The following is a 21,948-nucleotide window of genomic DNA, read 5'->3' on the forward strand; positions in this document are numbered from 1 at the left end:
TTCATATTTTTGTTTTCCAAGAGGTGAACATATTTTTGCTGACGATAATAGAAGATGATTTTCAATTGATATATTTTTTGTAATGGTTAGTAGAGAACCACAAGTTATCCATAACCCCGTCGAATTTAGGCTTAAAGTTGTCTTTTACTTTTACAAACATGTTTCCAGACAGTGTCCCAACTTGAATGTGAAAGACAAATTATGAAGGAAGCTGAAGGTTAGAGTGACGACGAGGAGGCCTTAATGGCCTGGAGCGCGTCACTGAAGATAAATAGTCAAAACACGTGTGGAAACATGCAAGAGGCTGATCTGCAAGTGTCTGAAAGGTTTGACTAATCTAATGCCTATTTGTCATTATTTTTCTACAATTATATTCTTATGTTGTCTTATTGTCCTTTGGAAGATATGTCAGTTCCATTCAGAATTAAATCCATTCAGAATTAAATTTAATGCCTAAATGCAATATACACTGCTCAAAAAAATAAAGGGAACGCTCAAATAACACATCCTAGATCTGAATGAATGAAATATTCTCATTGAATACTTTGTTCTGTACAAAGTTGAATGTGCTGACAACAAAATCACACAAAAATCATCAATGGAAATCAAATTTATCAACCAATGGAGGCCTGGATTTGGAGCCACACACAAAATTAAAGTGAAATGTTCCCTTTATTTTTTTGAGCAGTATATATATATATTCTAATTGTACGACTAATTTTAGGTTTAACTGTATTCATTTGGTGACATTAGTTGCTGGTCTGAAAGGTTTTGACTAATGTAATGCCTATTATAATAGTCAGTTTATACTCATGGGAGTGCATTAGTAAAAATCTTAAATACTGCCAGTATCACCAGCGGCTTGTTCTTCAGTATTTGCAGCACCTTAGCCGACAGTCCTGACCTGATTTATGAGTTTTCATCGAGGCGTTGAAGCAAGAATTAGCCTCTGGGCTTAAAGATGTCGGCATACCGCTGAGGTAGCTCGCATGTTGGACCTGTCAGACGACCCAGTTTATATCGGGGTTATAAATACCAGCTTAGATGATTTCTGTCATCACCTTTTGGTGCCGCAGAGTTCACACTGAAAATCAGCAGGTCTTGTCGAGTTTAGCCTGCAGGAAACGGATGGACACCGCCCAGATTCTCCCGCCGAACGGCGGAGCCACACAGGTCAGCTTCTCCGAAAAATACTCAGAAATTAAGCTGGGCTCAAGGAGAAAAAGTTTTAAATGCTTTCTGTGTGGGGGATTTAAAAATAATTAGTGTGCAAGGACTTTTAATAGGTTTAGTTAATGCCAGAGTCATGAGAGCGGACTGCTGACGCACACTCTTGAACATTGTATAATCAGGAATCACTGAAAAGTCAAAGTGTAGCATTTTTAATTTGGTCTTGCTGAGTGTTATATTTTAATTCACAGTGAATACCTGCTGCAGATTCATTTCCCTTAAGCCTTCCTCCTCCCTTATCTTCCTCCTCCTTATCTTCTCCCTCTGTCCTGGTCCGTCTTTTTCTGGTCGGATTCTAATTTCCCTTCATTCTTGTCGGTTTGGGATTATGCCGATGTTATCTATAGGCAAACACACATCTGCCCTGGGATTAATTACCACCGACTATTGTGCTCATGATTACATTCAGTTTGAAAGAACTGGATGGACGTCTCCACCAGTAAGATGTTACAAGTTTTGACTCCTTTGTTTAATAAAAAAAAAGTAAAGACAAAAATCACACATCATCACCAACATTCATGAGAAAGTATTTTTCCCCACTACACATTTTTCTGTTTTTGCTTCTTTTTTTCTTCTTCTCACATTTAAATGTGATAATACAAAGTAAATGTTTATGTAAGACAATGACTGACAAAGATTAATAAGAGTGAAGGCAAAAATCTGTTTTCAAGTGATGATTTTATTTGATATGATAACAAATCTATCCAAACCAGTCTGGACATGTTGAATCACGCGTTCGCGGCAACCTGAAGTTTCCAACTTTTGTTAAAAGAGACCAAAGTGGGTGAAATGCTGTTTCATTTCTCTTGGCTTCAGGTCTATTATCAGTTTTATTTCACCGAGCACCCTGAGTGGCACCATGATGCTGTGGGAATGCTTTTCAAAAGAATGACAAGGGAGGCTGGTCCAAAATGATGGGAAGATGAAAGGCTCTTCACATGGTAACCCAGGAAACAAAACCTGTTCAAGAACAGGAAAAAAAAAAACTGCACTTTTGGAGACAGTTCACCATCCAGCAGGACAATGGCGTCGACATTGTAGTTGTAGTGAAATGTTTAGAAACGAAGCATATCCATGTGTTAGAATGGCCAAGTCAAAGTCCAGATCTACCCAGACTGATTTTGTAATCAGTGGCAAGCCTTTCTAATATGACTCAGTTTGAACTATTTTTTTGGGGGGGGCGGAAGGAATAGGGAAGAAATATCAGTAGAGCATAAATCCAGATAAAGCTCAAAAGTCTTGCTGCTATAATGGCATCTAAAGGTGGCTTTGCAAAAACCATTTAACATTTCCACTTTGTGATCAGGAAAAAATAAAAATAAAACAATAATTAACTTGATAAAATAGTAAAACCATGATGACGCCTGTTATTACTCATTACATGGACAACTTTCATAAAATAAAATAAAAATGGAACCATGTCTTGTGGTTCGGTTCCATCTATTCTCGCTCTGATAATCGCCTGCATTTGGCAAGCAGATTGTGATGGATTGAGGGAGAGGAAGGTCCTAATGACAGCGGCAGCCAGAGGAGAGCACGAGGAGAAAATCCCACACTGATGCAAACGAGCATCAAATCCTCTGACAACGTGACGTCCGAGCAGGCTCGTGGTGAAACGCGTGTGAATTAGGGGGAAATGAGTCACTTTGTCTCCCGTCCGAGCTCCTTGTTGGAGATGTAGCCTGTCCGTGGACAGTATCTGGCAACTTTTCGGGGTGTCCGATGGGACCGTCTTTTCATCCGGCGCGCTCGTGCGTCTCTTCCACCTCGCACCCATGGACTTCTGGGTCCTCCGCGCGCCGCTGACGCTGCCGAGGCTCGTGCATCCTTCACGCGGACCATGAAGACGAGGACCCTCCTGTCGGTCAGCCTGAACTTCTTCGCCCTGCTCTTCGCCATCACCGCCTTCATCACCACTTACTGGTGCGTGGGGACGCAGCGCGTGCCCAAGCCCAAATGCAGCAAGCTGCGGACGCACCAGTGCATAGACTACGGAGTGAACGAAACGGACCCCAACAAGGTGGTGTACAGCTGGGAGACCGGGGACGACAGGTTCCTGTTCCGACAGTTTCACACCGGCATTTGGTACTCATGCGAGGAGAACATCCACGATGAAAGTAAGAGCAGGTCTGTGTGTGGGGCTGCGTGGACGTTGACTAGATCACTCCGGCGTGATGGAGAAAACCGAGTTTGATTCTGGGAAGTTGAAAAGCATTTCAGAATGCATACTTTTGTGTCTTCAGTCATGTCATAACTTTACATGTTTATTTATTTATTTTATATGGGTATATTGTTATATAAAGTTCTTGTTAAGTACTTTTCAGAATTTAAAAGCCTGTCTGAAAAAGCCCGTGTTTAATTTAATTTTCAAATTTTCCACATCTTTTTAAGTTTTATAAAATCCTGTATTTATTTAATGCAGCTCTATTTTAGTATCGCAATTAAATTATTTTCGGACCGTAGTTGTTTTTAAAGCCATCACATGCTTTCTAAAATGTAAACCCTTTACCCCGACTGTACTAAGTTTTTTTGTTTTTGCACTGATTTTTCAGTCTATAAATGCAATTTATTTTATTAGATATTGAAAAAAAAAGTAAAGTAGCTAAAGTTATGTATTAGTATTCTTTGTAGTTGTTGACCAAACCAATAATAGTGCTTTTATGATATCCTAGACACTGTAGAAAATTTAAAAAGTCAAAATTATGGTAAAATACTGTCAGCTGGGGTTGCCAGAAATGTACTGCAAAAACATGAGGAATCCCTACAAGACAAAATTGTTTATTGGTTTGTTCATCTTAGCTGCACTGTAGAAAACATACTTTTTCTCAGAAAGTCGCAGGAGGAAAATATATTGCACTATACTGTTATGTATTGTAAAAAAAATAATATTGCCTGTAGCTTTTTATGGTTTCCTGCTGTTAAAAAAAAACACCCCATTTATAATATAGTCATTTTTCCAGTAATCTATTGTTAATGGAACAGAAAAAGGATAAACCCTGGTAGATATTTTTTTAAAACATGGCAAACCATAATAAAGTCTGTTAATTTTACAATAAATTACAACATTATATTTTGACCAGTTGCATCTCACTTTAAATTCCTGGCCAAAACAATCGCCAGTATTGTACCACTTAAAACACAGCAAGTGTTTTGGCATGAACTCGCACATGTATGTGTAAGTTTCATCTGTTTAGTTCGCTAGTTACGTTTACTTTTCATAGAAACGAAAAGCAAACCTATTTGACAGCGAGAAAATAATTCTGAAAGAGCGAGACTTTTTAAAGTCTGGCCAGAATGGAGCTATTTCATGTCCTCCTTGCAGACATGTTTTCATCTGAGCAGCTCAAGTTAATGAGGATTACGTAACTCGGGGGCTTGATGAGTTTTTCCTCAAAACAGCTGTTGCCGCCTACCTGATTAAACAGTTCCACTTACAACAAATCCAGCGACATGCGAGGCCTGATTGATGACAGAAGGAATCTGCTCAGATATACGTGGTGTCAGAGGTCCTTTTTTTTTCTATTCTGTTTGTTGAACTGCCACAGGGATGTCACAGTGTTGAACATCTGTGATTGGTTTTACACTGCCTGTACTTTTCTGGACCAGATTGAGCAGCTCTGCCAGCAGCACACCATCTGGTGACACTGAATGGGAGGTCAGAAAAGGACCATCTCTGTCATATGTCTTATCTTCCACGTGGAGTTTATTCCTTCTTGAACTTATGAACTGTGTTTATTTTATTTATTTATTTATTTTACTTAAGGATTCACCAGATCATCCTGGACTGAAACCAGGAGTTAAAAAGGGATTAAAGACTTGACTAAAATCTGCAATGTTTTTTTGTTTGTGATCCTGAGGTGGTTTTCTTTGAGTTTTATCGAATTTCAATCTTGTCCGCATGTGGAATATGTTCATATAGAACACACAGTGCCATAATGACAGTATGTTTTTCTTTCTGCCTTGAAGGTGAAAGATGCCGAAGTTTCATCGATTTAGCTCCTGCATCAGAGAAAGGTGACTATCTACTTATGCTGTAAAATTCTCTTTGCTGTTTTTTTGTTTTTTGTTTTTTTTTTGTTGTTGTTGCACTTAAATGTTTCAGATCATCAAACGAAATTGAACATAAGACAAAAAGAAAATAACCTGAGTAAATTCAAAGTACAGTTGTCAAGTGATGATTTTAATTATTAACGGACAAACACTGTCCAAAGCAATCAAACTCTGTATGAGAGAAAAATCACCTCCCTTGTTAAATAAACTGTGATCAACTAAATTTTGGGGGTCTAGTTTCAAAGGCTACACTCTGACCTGATCACTCTCAGTCCTGCAGATGTATTAGTCTGTAAGAAGGTTTGGAGACTCCAGTAATAACAGTGCTGCTCGTTATTTGTCACCAAAGGGGGGAAAACATGGAAACAATGGTGAACCTTTGCAGGATTGGTTTTCAGAAGACTTAAGCCTTCTGACTAAAATAAACACAGAAGCTAAACTCACATTTCCCAGAAAACATCGTGGTGATCCTCAAGACTTTTTAAGAAGATATTCTGTACACTGACAGAATATTTACTGGTGACAGTCGAACACGGTGGTGGAAGGGTGATGCGTTTTGAATAATTCTCTCATACCAAACAATAACAAAACATGATGTCCGACCATCAACTTTTAGCCTTACGGTCAAGCTCAAAATCTGACTGAGGACCTGGGGCTGGATCGAACCATTCATGATCAAAACTCCTCCTGACTTTTTCACACGGAGCTTGTACGTTTTGGTTTGGATGTTTTTACTAAGATGCGAAATGAAATCAGAATTTGTAAGCTTTTGTATTTACTCAGGTTTTCTTGGCTGATGATTTTCTTTTTATCTGAAATATTAAATATTAAATGAATGAAGAGAGCATTTTTGCATGAATTTCTTTGCTTCTCCATGAAGCAGTTACACTTTACACCAACTAGCAAGGTGTTACTAAAGACTTATATTGTATAATGAGCTTAGACAATGAGCACCGAATAAATCCCACTAGTTTTCGACCTGGAACAAGTTAAGCTGGATTTATAATTCCCAGTTAAGTCTTGACTTTCATTGTAACTGTTATGCTACAAGTCTTTAGACAGGCATCTTGTAGGTCATGGTTCAAACCGGAAGGCAAAATATTAAAATTAAATTAAATGTCCTGTAAACATGGCAGAATTGGCTTGTCTTCTTCTTATATTTACCTCATAATGCCATGTTGCTAAGCTGGCTCAAAGTTAAAATGTGTGTGTGGCAAAATTTTCTTGTGAAATAAGAATTTAAAGGTAATTTCTTTTGTCAATATATGAAGCTAGAATGAGGCGTTGAACAGTTCAGAAGGTTCATATCAATGAAATCTGAGTCTAAAGGCAGTTGGTGATCTTTTAACCTTTAAGTAAAACAGGATTGGAACTGTCTCATACCTATCCAAAACTAAATTTTTTTTTTTTTTTTTTACCAATATAATCAGGTAATTTCCTACCAAAATGTTGCATACACATAAAGTATTTTACAAAATGTCCTCAAGCCAAAAAAGATCTCATCTGACATATAAAAACTCAATATAGTCATTTGATATGTTAGAGAGAGGTAAGCATTCTCCGCTGTGGACACTAGGGGTTGCTATTGAGACAACTGAATTGCGCTGGGGGGATTTGTACTATATGTTTAAAAGCCGACTTACAGTCATCCCTAGATTTTTTGTGTACTTTGGTTAATGGGTCATCTTCGATCAACTGGTGAAAATTAGTAAGAAAAAGTGGTTGGAAATGTGGTTTGTGTATATGTAAGCTACAGCCTAGAAATTGGTTGAAGTTCATTGTTAGTCTCTAATCATGAATATTTTACTGAATTCCACTTGGTAATTACATATATATATTTTTTTACAGGAATGCTGTGGCTTTCTGTGGTTTCTGAGATGTTGTACATTTTGCTGCTGATGGTGGGCTTCAGCCTCATGTGCATAGAGCTGGTCCACTCCAGCAACGTAATTGATGGACTCAAGCTCAATGCCTTTGCTGCTGTCTTCACGGTGCTCTCAGGTAAGCTTCAGCTTGTTCAAGATCAATCAAAATGTAAAACTCTACATTTAAGTATTCAAATGCATTTCTGGGAGACAAACCATCCCATGTCTGAGAAGTTCTGTACCTTCTTTGACTCTGACACGTACCAGATGGTCTGACAGTAGCTCTACTATATATTTGGTCTCAGGTCTTCTTGGCATGGTGGCTCATGTGATGTACACGCAGGTCTTCCAGGTCACCGTCAGCCATGGTCCACCTGACTGGAGGCCCTACAACTGGGATTATGGGTGGTCTTTCTGGTAAGACGCTGCAGATCCACACCAGAAAACAAGTTTTTTTATTTAAACGTCCTGGCAATCTAAGTTTACAGGAAGTAAATCTATACCGTTCTCTAGCATTACTGTCTGCATTGGAGGTCAAGAGGTCTTATGGCAGGATTAAGCTTTGGTGTCTAAAGCCCCACTGCAGACATGATCGCAATTATGTAATAAATCTTCTGCTGTGCGTTATAGACAGTATGTGTTTAATGCAGTTGCAAACAGACATTTACATAATGCTGTATAAAAAGACAGCTTTGAATCAGACTGAACTTTTGTTGTTTTATGTCATTTGCAATTTGTCATGATCTGTGAGGGCTTGTGTTTTTGGGAACAACTTGTGTATTTGGATTATTTGTGCATTGTTTATTATTGCCATCATGATTAGTGGAAAAAGCTTAGTGAATTCCAGCGTAGTGCCATGACGGGACATCACCTCTGTAGAGTCCAGCCACAAGCTTTCTGGCTACTAAACTGTGTTTTTGCTGCACATTTTTTTTGTGTGGTTCCCATAAGTGTACAGAGTATAGTATATTCTGGTTTTCTTTCTCGTAAACTTCACTTCTGTCACAGCAGAATAAAAACACCTCATCTTTTTTTTACAAAACAAACTGTCTTCCTGTTTTTTTCATCAGCTTGGCATGGGCGTCTTTCACCTGCTGCATGGGCGCATCGGTCACCACCCTCAACTCCTACACGAAGACCGTCATCGAGTTCAGACACAAGCGCAAGACTTTCGAGCAGACCATCCGGGAGGAGAACGCACGCGAGGCGTACGGATACTTCCGGGACAACTCCTTGCACTCCATCTCTAAATCCGTGGACGTTTACTCCAGTCAGTCCCTAAAAAGCGGCAGGAGGACTCCTATACCTACCACCTCATTGGACTTTGTCGACCTCGCAGCATCCCTTGGCGAGGAACAATGCTGATATGTTCTGCTTCGTGTTCAGCTGTGAGGCTTGCAGGTTTGCTCTTCAACGCTGCCTTAACTGAAGCAGATCAGGCGGCTTCAAGTCACACGTGGTTCAAGTTGGGGAAATAAACTGGCAGAAAAAAAATGGACAATACATGTACATCCATGGATGTACATGTATTTTATTTTTTCTTTTTTTTTGTGAAACTGAGTATATTGTAACATATAAAGAAACGTTGAGGTCAGGTCACCCATACAATTGGAGCGAGTGTGTTTCAGCTTCTCACGGCCCTGGACTGGGTCAGCTTGAAAGACCAGAACAAACATTAGGCCTAACTGGGTTTTCAATGTGGTGAATAAAGCGCACGTTTATTGAAACTGATGCTTATTCAGCGTTTATCACTTGAAGCTTCAGAATAGTTGCAGGCCATCTACCACTATCAGGATATTGAGGTTTTAAAAACACGGGAGTTCCAAGATGGTTTTCTATCATGCTGTAGATAGAAATGTGGCACATAGGGTAACTGAGCTGATAAAGTAACTTTGGCCATGCACACTGGCTGTCAGCTTCTTTGGTTTTCGTCACCCATCATTTTATTCTAAGGGTCGTTTTTATGTCAAGTTTGAATGTTCTCTCCATACACCCCAGCATCCTCCCAGTCAAAAAAACCCTTTCTATGTGGTAACTTCTGAGCTGCCTTCAGTGTGAGTGTGTGTGTGAGGATGGTTGTCTGTCCTGTTGATCCCTGTGTTGGACGAGCTACGTATGCAACTCTGCAGTAAGTAAGCAGGTAAAAGAAATACATGGGTAGATTTTGAATATTTAGTTACCAAAAAATCCTTTTTTTAAAAGCTTTTATCAGCTCTTGTGACCTTTATTTGATAGAGATCCGACAGCGAATTGGGTTGTGTGAGACGAGGAAGACATGGAGCAAAGGTCAGAGGGCCGGGACTTGGACCCGTGACGGTTGGGTGGAGGACTGAGGCCTCTGAATATGGGTCATACGCTCTCTCCCTGTGCCGTCACTGTGCCACATAGTTACCAAAAAAGCTTAAGTGGAACATGAGAAACTCTAAATTAAAAGAGCTTTTCTACAATGTCAAAAGCAAACGTATAATAAATCTAAAAGCTAGACCACATCTCTGAAAAAAGCTGTGTTTACAATAATCAGCACATCAATAAACTGTACATTTTATATTGCGAATCATCACTTTTTGAAAAAATATTTTCTATAATAGTTTCAATTATTGCACTTTCACTTTTCAGAACTTTCTAAAGTTCTTGAGAGTTAAAAAAAAAAAAGAATACGCCGTTCCATCTCCAGAATCTTTTCATTTATTTTTTATAAACAATATATAGCAAGTAAAACAATTAGCAGGATGTGCAAAGAAATATTATTTAACATTTGGTAAAAATATATATTAATAGTACACAGGCCCACACTGGCCAGAAATAAAATGCTCAACTGTACAAATATGATAATTAAGTTAAATTAATTTAAATAGTGTTCATTTGTTCATGCAAAACATAACTTATTTTATTTTCTAAGTGGTAACAGTTCTAGATAACCAGCATTAATACAAGCAGTTGACATTCGTTTTTCTTTTTTTCTTTTTTTTTAAATGCACTTAAAATGGCACGTGTTAAACCTCAATGTTCATTTCTATACATCTACACACATCCATGGACAATACACTAGAACTAACATTTACTCATATAAAAAGGTGAACCTTGCAGCTCTTATTCCCTAATTGCAGTATCTCTTACTTTCTGGCTGAACTGAATAAGTTTCAGTCGAGAGAAATGAAATATCTGACATAATGGAAATGATTCATAACACAACATAGGATAATGTTTTCCATTTCCATTTTCTGAGGCTTTCGGTCAATAACCATCATCATATTCATTCTGGGCCTGTTGCCGGGCCAACATGGCCTGGATGAGAGCGCTGGAGCCGGGAGAAGCCGCGTTTTGCCCCGGAGGATAGATCCTCTGATTCCTTTCCTCTTCCTCTGCTTTCTGTCTGGCTTGCATGACTTGAATCATTGCACTTGACACTGGGGATGTAGCATCGTGCGAATCGTCTTCTCTGTCCCTTTCAGCACTTTGTCTGACTTGGATAATGGAGCTGTAAACTGGGTTACTTCGGTTAAAGTGGGTCGTGCTCCAGTATCCGTCCGTCTCTTCAGCCCTCTGTCTGGCTGCCAAGCTCTGCGCCACCGCATCGAGGGGAGGAGGGTGTCCATCAGTGGCTTCGTAGGCGTTTTCATCTTGTCTCTCGGCTTTCTGACGGGCCAGCATGGCCTGCATCATGGCGTCGGAGGTGGAAATGTCCGACGGGACTGAAACGCCACTGGCATTGCGTCTCTCCTCTTCCTCCTGCTGCTGGCGAGCAAGTAGAACCTGAACCACCGCGTTTGAGTTGGACTGGCTTCCAGAGGAGCGCTCAGCTGAGCGTCGACTTGTGTGCTGAAGAAAAACAACACGTTAGGTAAAGTGCAAAAAAAGAAAAGAAAAAAAAACTGTACACAAATAAATTTTGAATAGAAATGTGCAAAGCATACAGTTGTCCGTTTTTTCTGTTTTTTGTTAACTTTCGGACAGGATTTCTGCAGGTTCTGCAGCTTTTCTAACAGGAAGGACTTGTCGTTCCCCTCCTGAAAAAAAAAAATCAGATATGGGTGTAAAATCGGCACAAAATGAACTGGAAAAAAAAAAAAAAAGCAAAATGAAATCAGTAGTAGTCAAACACTCATTCAGGTGGACAATTTGAACCTACATTAACAATCTGCTTTCTCAGAAGAACAATGAGCTCCTTGCGGCCCTGAATGAGCTGCCAGAAGATGTAAATGAGGACACTAGGGGACAGAAACATGACAAGGATCGTTCACACTTTGCACAAAGACTCCAAATCAACGAACAGCGCATTCAGAGTGCCTCGCAACAGTATCCCTAATCCTTAAACTTTTCCACATTTCATCACTTTGTGACCACAAACATTTTATATTTTCATAAAATTTTACGTGACAGACCTATGCGCAATTGTGAAGCAGATGGATAAAAATGAACCGATTTACGTGTCGTTCTTGCACAGTCGCAGGGTCGAGCTACATCCTAGCCAGGTCATCAGGTTGAACCCGTGTATGCAAAGAGCCAGGATTTGAACCCAGGACCTCCTTACTGCAAGGCGACAGTGATACCAGCTGTGCCTTGATGCATCTAATTAAACTATTATAACTATTATGCACTTTTTTCAGTTGGTCTGTTACAAAAGCATGGCAAAAAGTTAAACGATGTCAAAAACGTCTGAAGACTCAATTAATAAAACACACATCGCACAACGCAGGCGGATGCTTACAGGATGATGAGTGTGATAAGAAAGTAGAAAATTTCACTCTTGATGACATTTTGGTAGATCCACACAACCCACTGGGTGCTCGAAAGTTTGTTCACGTCATCGATCCACTCTCCAGTCACACTGAATGTGTTGTTGAGGCCCCGGAAAGGGCCACAGTGCTCCGAAGGGGTCAGGCTGTGGTGGGAAATAGGACGTCATCACGTATGACGCAACCGTCAAGCTGTGACCCAACTTAGCGTCTGTGAAAGCCACGCTCGCTTACCTCCAGGCGGTGTACGCAACGATAGACAGGGCTCCCACAAAGAAAGGGATGAAGAGGAGAAAGATGAAGATGGTTTTCATCTGGGCCGCCCTGCCTGAACGCCGTGGAGGCTGGCAATTGTGAGTCAAACTGACCTGAAGGAGGAGAGGATATACATACTGATGAACATTAGCGCTTAAATATATGAGAGATTTCAGCCTGCTGGTTTCTGTCTTTACTCCCATTGGAGAGTTGGTGACAAACACATGAATACAACAGCAAGAAAAACAACAAGCAGGTTTAATTCTACCTACAAAATGTATAATAGACCATGCAATTTAAAATGGAAAAGCTGCTTGGAGACGACACGTTGGCCCCTAGGTCATGCAGCCCTGGGGGGTGAGCCATATCTTCACTCGATTAAAGCCTAAGCATTGCATCTATATTTCGCAGAACTTGAAAAGTGTGATATTAGAGGTCACTGAGTTTGTTCATTAAGCGTTTAACAATAGATCTACCCAGAGTTGCTTTGTGAATCAAACAAAGACCAATTGATTATCCTCATCATTGAGAAACCAGAGCTCCCAGTAGCATAAAAACAAAAATGAAATCTTTTTAGCCAGGCAATGAAAGGATTCAAATTAATTATTGACAGAAATGAACAAAGAGTAACATGAGACCCTGACGGGTGAACAGCGCGGCTCTCTGTCTGCCTTTTCTACCCAGGTGTGTCGTTATGATATATAGCAGGTTTTAAACCATCATTTACCTTTTTCAAATAAAACAAGATGAAGAACTTGAGGATCTGGATGACAGGTAACAGAGGAGAGAAGTAGATTCCAATCCTAACAAGAGAAAAAGCGTAAACTTTTACTGAACCACCTCTTACAATCGTCCAAAAAATGAAAATTAAAAACTGCCTCGTATGTTTTTACCAGGCCAGAGTCTGAGCGTAAATGATTTCCAGGACATTTCTGGCTACGTCGAACTCTGGGACTCCTAGACGTGGTTGTATCTTGGTCCCAATCACACTGTTAAAACGCACAGTGCAGCTATCATTAAACAATAATTCTCCATGCTTCAGTGACAATAACGTAAATGGGAAAATCTGCTACTCACTTGCTGAGAAACTCTCCAAACAAGGACCCCAGCATCAGAAAAATGAAATCGACAATGACCAAACGGTACAAAGCCTGTCCAACCACGGGCTCCCAGCACTGAGAGAAAACAGGTTTTTGAATGAATAAACACACATTAATTTATGATATATTACAAAAAACAAGCAGTAAGGGATGTAGACAAATACATACTGTGAATTTCTGAGGCACTGTATTCATCCAGTAATAGCACAAAACGCCCAAAATGGATATCCGGAGTAACACATTTCTAAGAATGAAAAAATGACAAACAAATATGTCATTGTCTAGTGATAGAGAAAGTCAATTAAGCGATATCCCATTGTATCAGATCTGAACAAAGTCGAGGTTTATTCAATGCAGCATCAGAGCCTTCGAGTTTCCTGTCATGACAAAATTACTGACGGAAATATCTTAGAAAGACTCAAGCCACAACAAATCTAGAAACATAGAAACAGGTTCATTTTGTTTTAATGTCCTAAAACCTTTAGGATATCTGCACCCCTAAACGCCTCACCTGAACAACAGGGCATAAATCTGTTTGCGCTGGCTGGAGTACTGCTCAAACTTGTTGAAGAGGGAGAAGAAGAGGGGAATGACCATATTCATCAAAGACACTACAAAGGGAACCAGGAGTGTCTCTGCTTCCTTCAGTGCAGACCAGGTTTCGGTGTCTTCAGCCCGCTGTAAAGTTAACAGAGGGACAATCCTCAGAGAATAAACGCTGTTTATGAGACTAAGTCTACGCATCTCTCCTGTCTAAACTTAGGGTAATTAATGGCTGACCAGATGCTGTAACTGTTGCCTTTGGACTCAGTCCAGGTGATAACAGGTCTTTGTTACTGGATTTCGACAACAATACGTACTCTTACGTACCTCGTTTTCGTATTGGCAGAGATAAAAGATGCTAGCTCCACAGCCAACAGCTAAACCGGTGGAGAGGAGCCAGGAACCAAAATAAATCCCGTACTGCTTCAGTTGTTCAGAAGTTGTTTGTCGCTCTCTGTGCGCCTTTTCCGATAGCGACTCCTGGAATGGGTAACAAATATTGCACTAACTATGCATTTTGTGCTTGAACAGCAACACGTTATATACTACACAAAAAATACTTAAAGGTAACATGATATTGGGCTGCACAGTGGCGCAGTTGGTAGAGCTGTTGCCGTGCAGCAAGAAGGTTCTGGGTTCGATTCCCAGTCTTTCTGCATGGAGTTTGCATGTTCTCCCTGTGCATGCACGGGTTTTCTCCAGGTACTCCGGTTTCCTCCCACAGTCCAAAAAACATGACTGTTAGGTTAATTAGTCTGTCTAAAATTGCCCCTAGGTGTGTGTGTGTGCGCATGGTTGTGTGTCTCTGTGTTGCCCTGCGACAGACTGGCGACCTGTCCAGGGTGTACCCCGCCTCTCGCCCAGAACGTTAGCTGGAGATAGGCACCAGCACCCTCCCGACCCCACTGAGGGACAAGGGTGTTCAGAAAATGGATGGTAACATGATATTTGGAGGTCTCTGACTAATCACTCCACAGAAAGTTGATACATGTCCAAACTCTTCAGCATCAGTATATTTTAAGCTCAGTTTGAGATTATTCGTGACCTTTCACTCTGGCTGAGTTGTTGTTGTTGTTGTTGTTCATCCATTCTTTGTTACTAAACTACCAACAGTTGAACATTTGATGCTTAGCAGTGAAAAATGTCAGAACCAAAGCTTTTGTACACATGGTGCTGGATTTTATACCTGTGGTCGTAAATGGGTGGATGAATGTTTTTGGAGTTGCAGTCATTTCATTTAGCTATTTCAAAGATTAAATGTTAACTGTCTCGCCAAATGTCTTCAGAAGAGCAGCAGTCACCTTCAGCTGGATTCGAAGGTTGTTCTTACGCTGGTTCACTGCTTTCTCGTTGGTTATGCTGAAATCCCAGCTGCACAAAAGCTGCCATGCACTGTTTGAAGCTGAGTCTGCCAGGGCGTAGTTTTTCTTAAATGAGCTCGCCATGCTGCGTTGGGATGAAGCCAGATTGCAGGAAATGTTACGTGTAACGTGAAGAAACGCTGGAAGGTTCAGGTGAAAGAACCGACTGAAGGAAGAACGACGTACCTGAAAATGAGCACGAGTCCACACAGCACCATGTAGACCGAGATGGTGAAGAAATAGGCGAGCTGCATGTCGTAATCCACCAGGCCCCTAAATGTTTCATTGCTGTAGCTCCCGTAGTACATGACGGTGTAGTTGAAATAACCCTGAAAAGGCGAAAATATATGAACGGCACTCTTTTTCCGTAGGTTTTGTATATGCATACATTTTTTACAAGCTAGAAATGCATTTAGACAGAGCTTCTATTTTACAAACTTATATTTGTGCTTGTAAGGAAACCGTCCTTCATTCATAGAGCAAATGAAGAGAACTATATGTTCAAATCATAGCAAATCTTTTGTTTTCTTAGCTACAACATAACATAACATATGTAATTTCAAAATTCTATAAATTAAAATGTATACACAGACTTCAACTGACTGGTTATTCTGAAGACATAAATGCCAAATTGAAGATGGGGAATAAAAGGTTGGGTTAGTTTGATCAAGTCATTATATTCAGCATTAACCCTTTCATGCATGAATTATGATCCTTTCTGTCAGGATTTTTTTATTTTTATTTATTTTTTTTATTATTTTCTTAAGGCATAAAAAAGGTAGGACATTTTTTTTTTTTTTGTAAAAACAAGGAACCGACCTGATTGGACCTCTCTGAACATCAGCTTCAGCAAGCAACAACAAATCGTACAAACTCTTCAAAGAGGCATCTGAACAATTTCCAGACCTATAAATCCACTTACAGCGCCGGTGAGTAACTCCAGACCTCTGAAGCTCACGTTTGGGGATACGTTGGGTGAAAGGTCAGAAACCAGGAGCGGGATGGTAATGAAGCCAAAGTTGACCAGGAAGGAGAAAATGTTGAACAGGAGAAGCCACTTTAGAAGCACAAAGTAGTTGAGAACACTGGAGCCAAATTTGCCCCCAATCTCCTTCATGATGCCTCGCCAAAGCTGCAGGCTCTGGCTGACGGATTTTATGCTGTAACCAAACCTTCGTATCAACTGAAGCAGAAGCAAACAACACAAAAGCACACATAAGTACACATCCCTGTTACATTTTTGAATGAAGTTTAAGTACAAAGGAAATACAGACCAGTGACATATTTTGAGAAAAATCTCTTAAAGATGAGAAGTGATGGGACTGTCCTGAAGACTTGAATGCCATTGCTTGTGTCCTGTGAAAATACATTGACATAAGATCACAAATCGTTTTGAATTCCACGTCTCAGATACAGTGCAAAACAGCAACACAGTCTGTATGGAAAACTTTTGGCCCTTGTGTTGTGTAAGAAACCTGACTTACACACAAATGAGTCAAACATGAAGTGATCACCTGATTGCATTAGAAAAAATATGACTTTTTCAGTAGAGCTTAATGTTCATTATATATTAAAGTAAGGCTGCAAATTCAAGAAGCCTGAAAATACCCTACAGTGAGTCCTATCTATGCAATTGGTTTCTGTGTTAATGGAGTAATTGCATGTTTTATCCAGATGTTGATGTATAAATAGTTTTGCTGGAAGAAGTGAGAAGAAAGGCCTAAAAGATAAAAGTCAAACCCTCCAGGGCAGCTGCAGGCTGCCCTCCGGCGCATTCAGAGGCCAGGGGTGTTTCAGCAGGAGGTCTAGAAAAGGCCATGCAGGAGCTTTTAGTTTTGTGGCCAACTGTTTTAGAAATGCCCTGAATCTCTCCCTGCTGCAGGAGTGTCAAACTCATTGTCATTTCAGGGCACATCAAGATGATGAATGTCCTCAAAGGGCCAGTTGTGGCTGAAAGTACCGATAAAAACTACCGTTTCACAAACTCTTAAAATATTAATGCTTGTCTCCACATTTGATGAGTACCTCTGAAATTTAATTAATATGAAACGTCTTTTCACACTGATGAAAATAAAGAACACATATAAGCACTAAGCTCTTATCTAGGAGGTTCTATTTATTATGTTGGTTCTCTGGAGTCCATAGGGCCACATAAATCACTATGGTGGGCCGGATATGGCCCTCAGACCTTGAGTTTGACACATGTGCTCCAGAGCTTTAAGTACAAGGTCACAGTGGAAATAATTGAAACAAACAAGTATTTGCATAAGCTTGGTCTTATGGTTCCCAAAAAGGTTTGATGATTAACCGAGTGCATTGGAACGACTGCAGCAAGAGATTGTTTATCGCCCTTTACTGCTCTCCACTAACCTGACGTGTTTCTTCTCTTCAAAGCTCACAGGCAGCGCCCGGATCTTCCTGATTTGCTCCGTTGTCGACAGGGCAACAAGCTCCTTGATGAGGATCTGTTCCTCTGTCGGACAAGAAACAACAAGACGGTTCTTTGAAAGAGCCATCACCCAGTATGCAGATCGGGTGACGCACTCTGCACTCGCTGTAACCAAACACCCAGCGACGGGCTCGCACCATTTTCCATCTCGCTCTTGATGGCATCTTCTGTGAAAGCCGCGTGGGCAGGATCGGCGTTAGGAAACATACTCATCCGTCTCATTGTTGCTCCTCTCCATCTCATTGTCATGTTGCCTGTATAAACGTGAGGGGGAGAAAAAAAAAGACCAGATGTGTTCATGGCTGAGTATTGACAATGCTGATATTTACGTCATATTTTCATTCATTATTGCTGTATTTGTATAGAATGCTTGTCTTTGTTTATTTTTTTTATTTTTTTATTCTAACCTATGAATTTTTTGAGCTAGTCCTGTTGGCAATAATGCACTAATAAAGAAGTAACCATCTTTGTTTGAGAACTTATGTGGCAACTTTTATGAAACATTATCTTTATTTCTGATTAAAAGCTGTGATAGTAAAACTGTTTCACCACGCTGCATATAAATATTACTGTGCCAAATGTGTCACTAGACTGATAATATTTCTAAGTAGGGCATAGTAGTAGTATATTTATAACTAATCTGGTTATATCAAATACTCTAAAATATTTACCTTGTTCATATTTTTTTTTTTACTTTGTAAGTACCAAATGATGAATTACTAAAAAACCTTTTATCTCTCTCTGTGTCCTGTGCGAGAGTTCTGATTTGGTTTGTTTCTGAACCTTTTGAAAAACAACAGTTTTGGAAGAAAGATGAAAAGTTGCCAAAATTAAACAGAACAAAACCGTACACTTGAAATAATTTCTCACAGTTTACCCAGCATAACAATCATAGCCTATATTTTAAGGAACTATAAGCAATCTGTGTCATTTTGTGTGAGCTTATTCAGTCAGATTAAAATGGTCGGGGAGGGGAGGGGGTCAATAAAGACATCTGCATAAGTCAAAACAGTGTGTACAAAAACTTCACAGTGTGATCCGTTATGACAAACAAAAATGTAAAAAATGAATGCAAATTGTTAAAGTTTTAGGCCTGTAATGTAACTGTAAAGGTATTTATAGCATAACAAAAGTCACAAACCCAAAGCAAATGCCTGCTTATCATATATCCATTTGCTAACATTATACTTTTTTCAGATTAATGCATATTTGCCCTGTGCTTCCATCATGTATGATATGCTTCTTCAATTAAATATTGCTCCAGCATTAGCCTTTTCTGCCTTCAATGGCATTTGTATACCTGATCTGAGCTACTTTCATTTTCAATTGTCCAGCATATCGAGGCGAGTGAATCCTCATTTCTGCAGACAGCATACTGTCATTGAGTCCTCTTTACATTTTAGACTTGCAGTACAAATTAAAGTCCTGTCACCTTAGAAGACACTTGGTGACCGCAAAAGCTGAATACGGAAATGCTATTATGTGATATTATTTCACATAATATAATTTATCTCTTCACATAAACGTGTTTTTAGATGTGACAAAATGTATGGTAAGATAAGAAAATAGTGTGTGCTTAAATCAAAATTAAGTTCAATCTGCTTTATTTTCTCTGCCAGCTTCCTTGTTCTCATCGATAGCTAAGTGTCTAGGTTCTGCATTAATGATTATCCAGTGGGGATTTCTAAGTAGGTTAATAATCTAAGAGAAGCTCCTGGCACACAGAATTTACTGTGCATTCAGCAAAAATATCACCAAAAAAAATCCTAAATTAGTACATTTAGTGATTAAAAAACCTCTGAGGGATAAAATTGGAGAATTGTACTACCTGAAATTGAAGAATGAAGTTGAACAGGTGGTAAGCGATCATACTGAGAGTCTGGGTCAATCTGAAATGTGTTATCTGAATGAAAAAATGCGGAGAAAAGAAAGAGTTCAAACAAAATGGTTACAAAGAGACACAGAGGTAAGAAAGCAAACAGCCACTAACTAAACATAGTGAGAAGTTTGAACGGATTCGAAGATCCACGTAAAAAAAAAAAGGAAGGGTAAAATAATTATTTATATAAGGGAAAATAAAGAATACAGAAGGAAAATATTATAATGTTAGCAGTATTGCCAAAAATGCATTTGTAGCACCAAATCTCAAACTTATTCTTCAGTCTCAGCTTTTGTAACTTGAATTAAACAGAACTTGTTGCATGTAGAAATGAAGGTATTCTAAAAAAATGAATGTTATATTTTATTCAGTGACTGTGCGTTAGCTTAAAGTCAAGATATTTATTGTGTTCAAGGACGGATTTTAAATCTTCGCCCTGTTAAAGTAACTTTGTTCTTTTGACTTTATATTGTTGAAATAAGGTTTTGTGAAGACAACAAAAAAAAACAAGGTCTAATTTTATCTTCGCAGCTCAGTTGGGATTTACTTACTGGGGTTATGCTGCAGTGGAGGACTTGTGGAGATGAGCTCCATGGGGAAGTTTTCTCTCCCACTCCAACCATCCCCAGTTGCTCCCCACTCACCGTTATCTGTGGGCTCAACATTCTGCCCCCACTGGGCTGGGTCTACTCTCGCATACGGATTGGTATGCTGCTGGTGTGTCCTGGAAGACCTGAATGCCAAAAGATGAATTGCTCCCATTCAGCTTGCTACATTGTAAAAAAAAAAAAAAAAGTCTCTAATTTATGGTAAAATGCCGGCAGCTGAGGTTGCCAGAATTTTACAATATAAATACGACATATTGCGTGAATCGTTTACCTTATATTTACGGTAAAATCCGTAAATAAATTCTGGCGATCACAGCCGGCAGTAAATTAGAGACTTTTTTTTGTTGTTTTACAGAGTATGTTTATAATTATGACATGCTTGATTAGCTTCCTGACCTTATCAGATCAGGAAGTGATATTCAAAATGGAATATTTTCAGATACAAACAAAAATGTACTAACAATTATTTTTTTTGTAAGAATCTAGTCCTGTTTTAAAACTGCATTTCGTGCAACACAGAAATTAAAGTCTTCATAAGAAGCTAAGTGTTTTTCAAATATTTGTACATCAGTGGGATAGCTTTACAGTGAAACTTATTTGTAAAAAAAATTTTTTTACTCCTTTAATTTTTACATTTTCTGTTGGTGTGCCAGTTTTTACTCCAATGAGGAATTTTAGTGAAACAGTTAAGCCTTCATACAAACATGACCTTTGAGTTCATATCATAAAACTTAACAAAGTAGATTCAAAAAATACATTTTCAACACTGCCTGTTTCTTTAGGATATTCAGTTTAACCTCCTGGGTTTCAGTAATATAGAATATTACAGGGATTTCTAGACAAAACTTTATGGAATTAAAGAACACTCCAACACAAGAAGAGAGAAAAAGACATTAGAATAGTTGGTCATACAAACCTCCTGTCAATTTCCAGAGTCTCACTGTCATGGTAGGCCGGGTTAAAAACTCCACCATTACTGTAACTCGTCATTAGATCCTTGAAAACAGACCCTTTTATTCTTCAAAAAGTGGGAGTTTTAATCAAGTCCTGATTAAGTCCTGCGAAAAAGAGGACAAAACAGTCAAACGAACGTAATAAAACATTTTACGCTATTGAAAACTATTTAGCCCTCCTTATTAAAGGAGCCCTCATTCAGCTTTATTAAAGCCCTCATTCAGCTTTAATACAGCCTCAGCAAACAGTGTCACATGTTTAAGCTAAGTGGGTTTAAGCAGAGTGACAGCTATATTGTTTGAGGAAAACATGTGTAATTTAATCTTCTACTCTAATCCGCATCTGTTCATTATTAATTCATTGAGGAGGATTGGTTTCTGCCACGCATGGGGCCAAATAGATTCTGACAGAAAGTCAGCTACATTAAATAAAAACATTATTATTAAACTCTTCTTACCTTTTTGTGATCCAGTGGAAACTGTATGAAAAAATATTGTTGTAGTTAAGGTGTCAGGACTCCTCCGGTCCATGCAGAACAAACCTGATGTGCACCTGTGAGCCAACCTGGGGTGTGCTGCGTGAGAGAGATAATATATTCTCTGTCTACCAGGAAGTGTGATCTTGTAAAGTTAAAAGTCCACTTCTGAATATTACAAGCGTGTCCATGACAGCTTGACATGGGAAAAACAATTATACCTGTTAGCCAACATTTAAATGGTTTCCTTATTGAGACTTTGGTGAGCTACTTAGAGTTCAGAGTGTGCAAAAGTACCCAGGCGTTGCTTAGTGACAAGAAACTTTAACAAGTAAAGGAAATGCATAACTAAGAAGAGCCACATTCCCCACGAAGAGAAAACGTCTTAGAAATTAGACATTAGCATGTAATAACTATCTGTAACATAAACACAAGGAAATGGT

The 21,948-nt window shown here is 39.3% G+C and overlaps 2 protein-coding genes across 2 annotated transcripts; one reads left to right on the forward strand and one right to left on the reverse strand.

Annotated features, from left to right (window-relative positions):
* The first annotated feature begins 1,972 nt into the window (after positions 1-1,972).
* LOC103131669 (germ cell-specific gene 1-like protein) lies at positions 1,973-9,688 on the forward strand. Its single transcript, XM_007543374.2, has 5 exons — positions 1,973-3,347; positions 5,197-5,244; positions 7,129-7,281; positions 7,451-7,562; positions 8,216-9,688. The coding sequence occupies exons 1-5, from the start codon at positions 3,071-3,073 to the stop codon at positions 8,508-8,510; spliced, it is 885 nt and encodes a 294-aa protein (XP_007543436.1). The 5' UTR covers positions 1,973-3,070; the 3' UTR covers positions 8,511-9,688.
* Positions 9,689-10,014: 326 nt separating this feature from the next.
* On the reverse strand, positions 10,015-21,180 carry tmc5 (transmembrane channel like 5). Its single transcript, XM_016666375.1, has 20 exons — positions 20,993-21,180; positions 20,020-20,192; positions 19,418-19,492; positions 17,727-17,843; positions 17,511-17,613; positions 16,415-16,496; positions 16,063-16,323; positions 15,327-15,469; positions 15,081-15,225; positions 14,107-14,259; positions 13,748-13,914; positions 13,405-13,480; positions 13,214-13,311; positions 13,030-13,125; positions 12,864-12,939; positions 12,116-12,249; positions 11,854-12,027; positions 11,275-11,353; positions 11,060-11,152; positions 10,015-10,964 (listed from the first exon to the last, which is right to left on the reverse strand). The coding sequence occupies exons 1-20, from the start codon at positions 21,064-21,066 to the stop codon at positions 10,380-10,382; spliced, it is 2,904 nt and encodes a 967-aa protein (XP_016521861.1). The 5' UTR covers positions 21,067-21,180; the 3' UTR covers positions 10,015-10,379.
* Positions 21,181-21,948: the final 768 nt, after the last annotated feature.

This window comes from Poecilia formosa, unplaced genomic scaffold, assembly GCF_000485575.1.
Source record: "Poecilia formosa unplaced genomic scaffold, Poecilia_formosa-5.1.2 Scaffold11, whole genome shotgun sequence".
NCBI lineage: Eukaryota > Metazoa > Chordata > Actinopteri > Cyprinodontiformes > Poeciliidae > Poecilia > Poecilia formosa.

What these genes read in the sequence shown, in the direction of transcription:
- LOC103131669 (XM_007543374.2), top strand. Translation starts at nt 3,071, where the DNA reads ATGAAGACGAGGACCCTCCTGTCGGTCAGCCTGAACTTCTTCGCCCTG. An exon ending in GGAGAACATCCACGATGAAA is followed by an intron (nt 3,348 to 5,196) that starts GTAAGAGCAGGT and finishes TCTGCCTTGAAG; the next exon opens with GTGAAAGATGCCGAAGTTTC. An exon ending in TGTCTTCACGGTGCTCTCAG is followed by an intron (nt 7,282 to 7,450) that starts GTAAGCTTCAGC and finishes ATTTGGTCTCAG; the next exon opens with GTCTTCTTGGCATGGTGGCT.
- tmc5 (XM_016666375.1), bottom strand. Translation starts at nt 21,066, where the DNA reads ATGACGAGTTACAGTAATGGTGGAGTTTTTAACCCGGCCTACCATGAC. An exon ending in TGGAGTTACTCACCGGCGCT is followed by an intron (nt 15,470 to 16,062) that starts GTAAGTGGATTT and finishes TCGCCTTTTCAG; the next exon opens with GGTTATTTCAACTACACCGT. An exon ending in TTTGGAGAGTTTCTCAGCAA is followed by an intron (nt 13,126 to 13,213) that starts GTGAGTAGCAGA and finishes GCGTTTTAACAG; the next exon opens with TGTGATTGGGACCAAGATAC.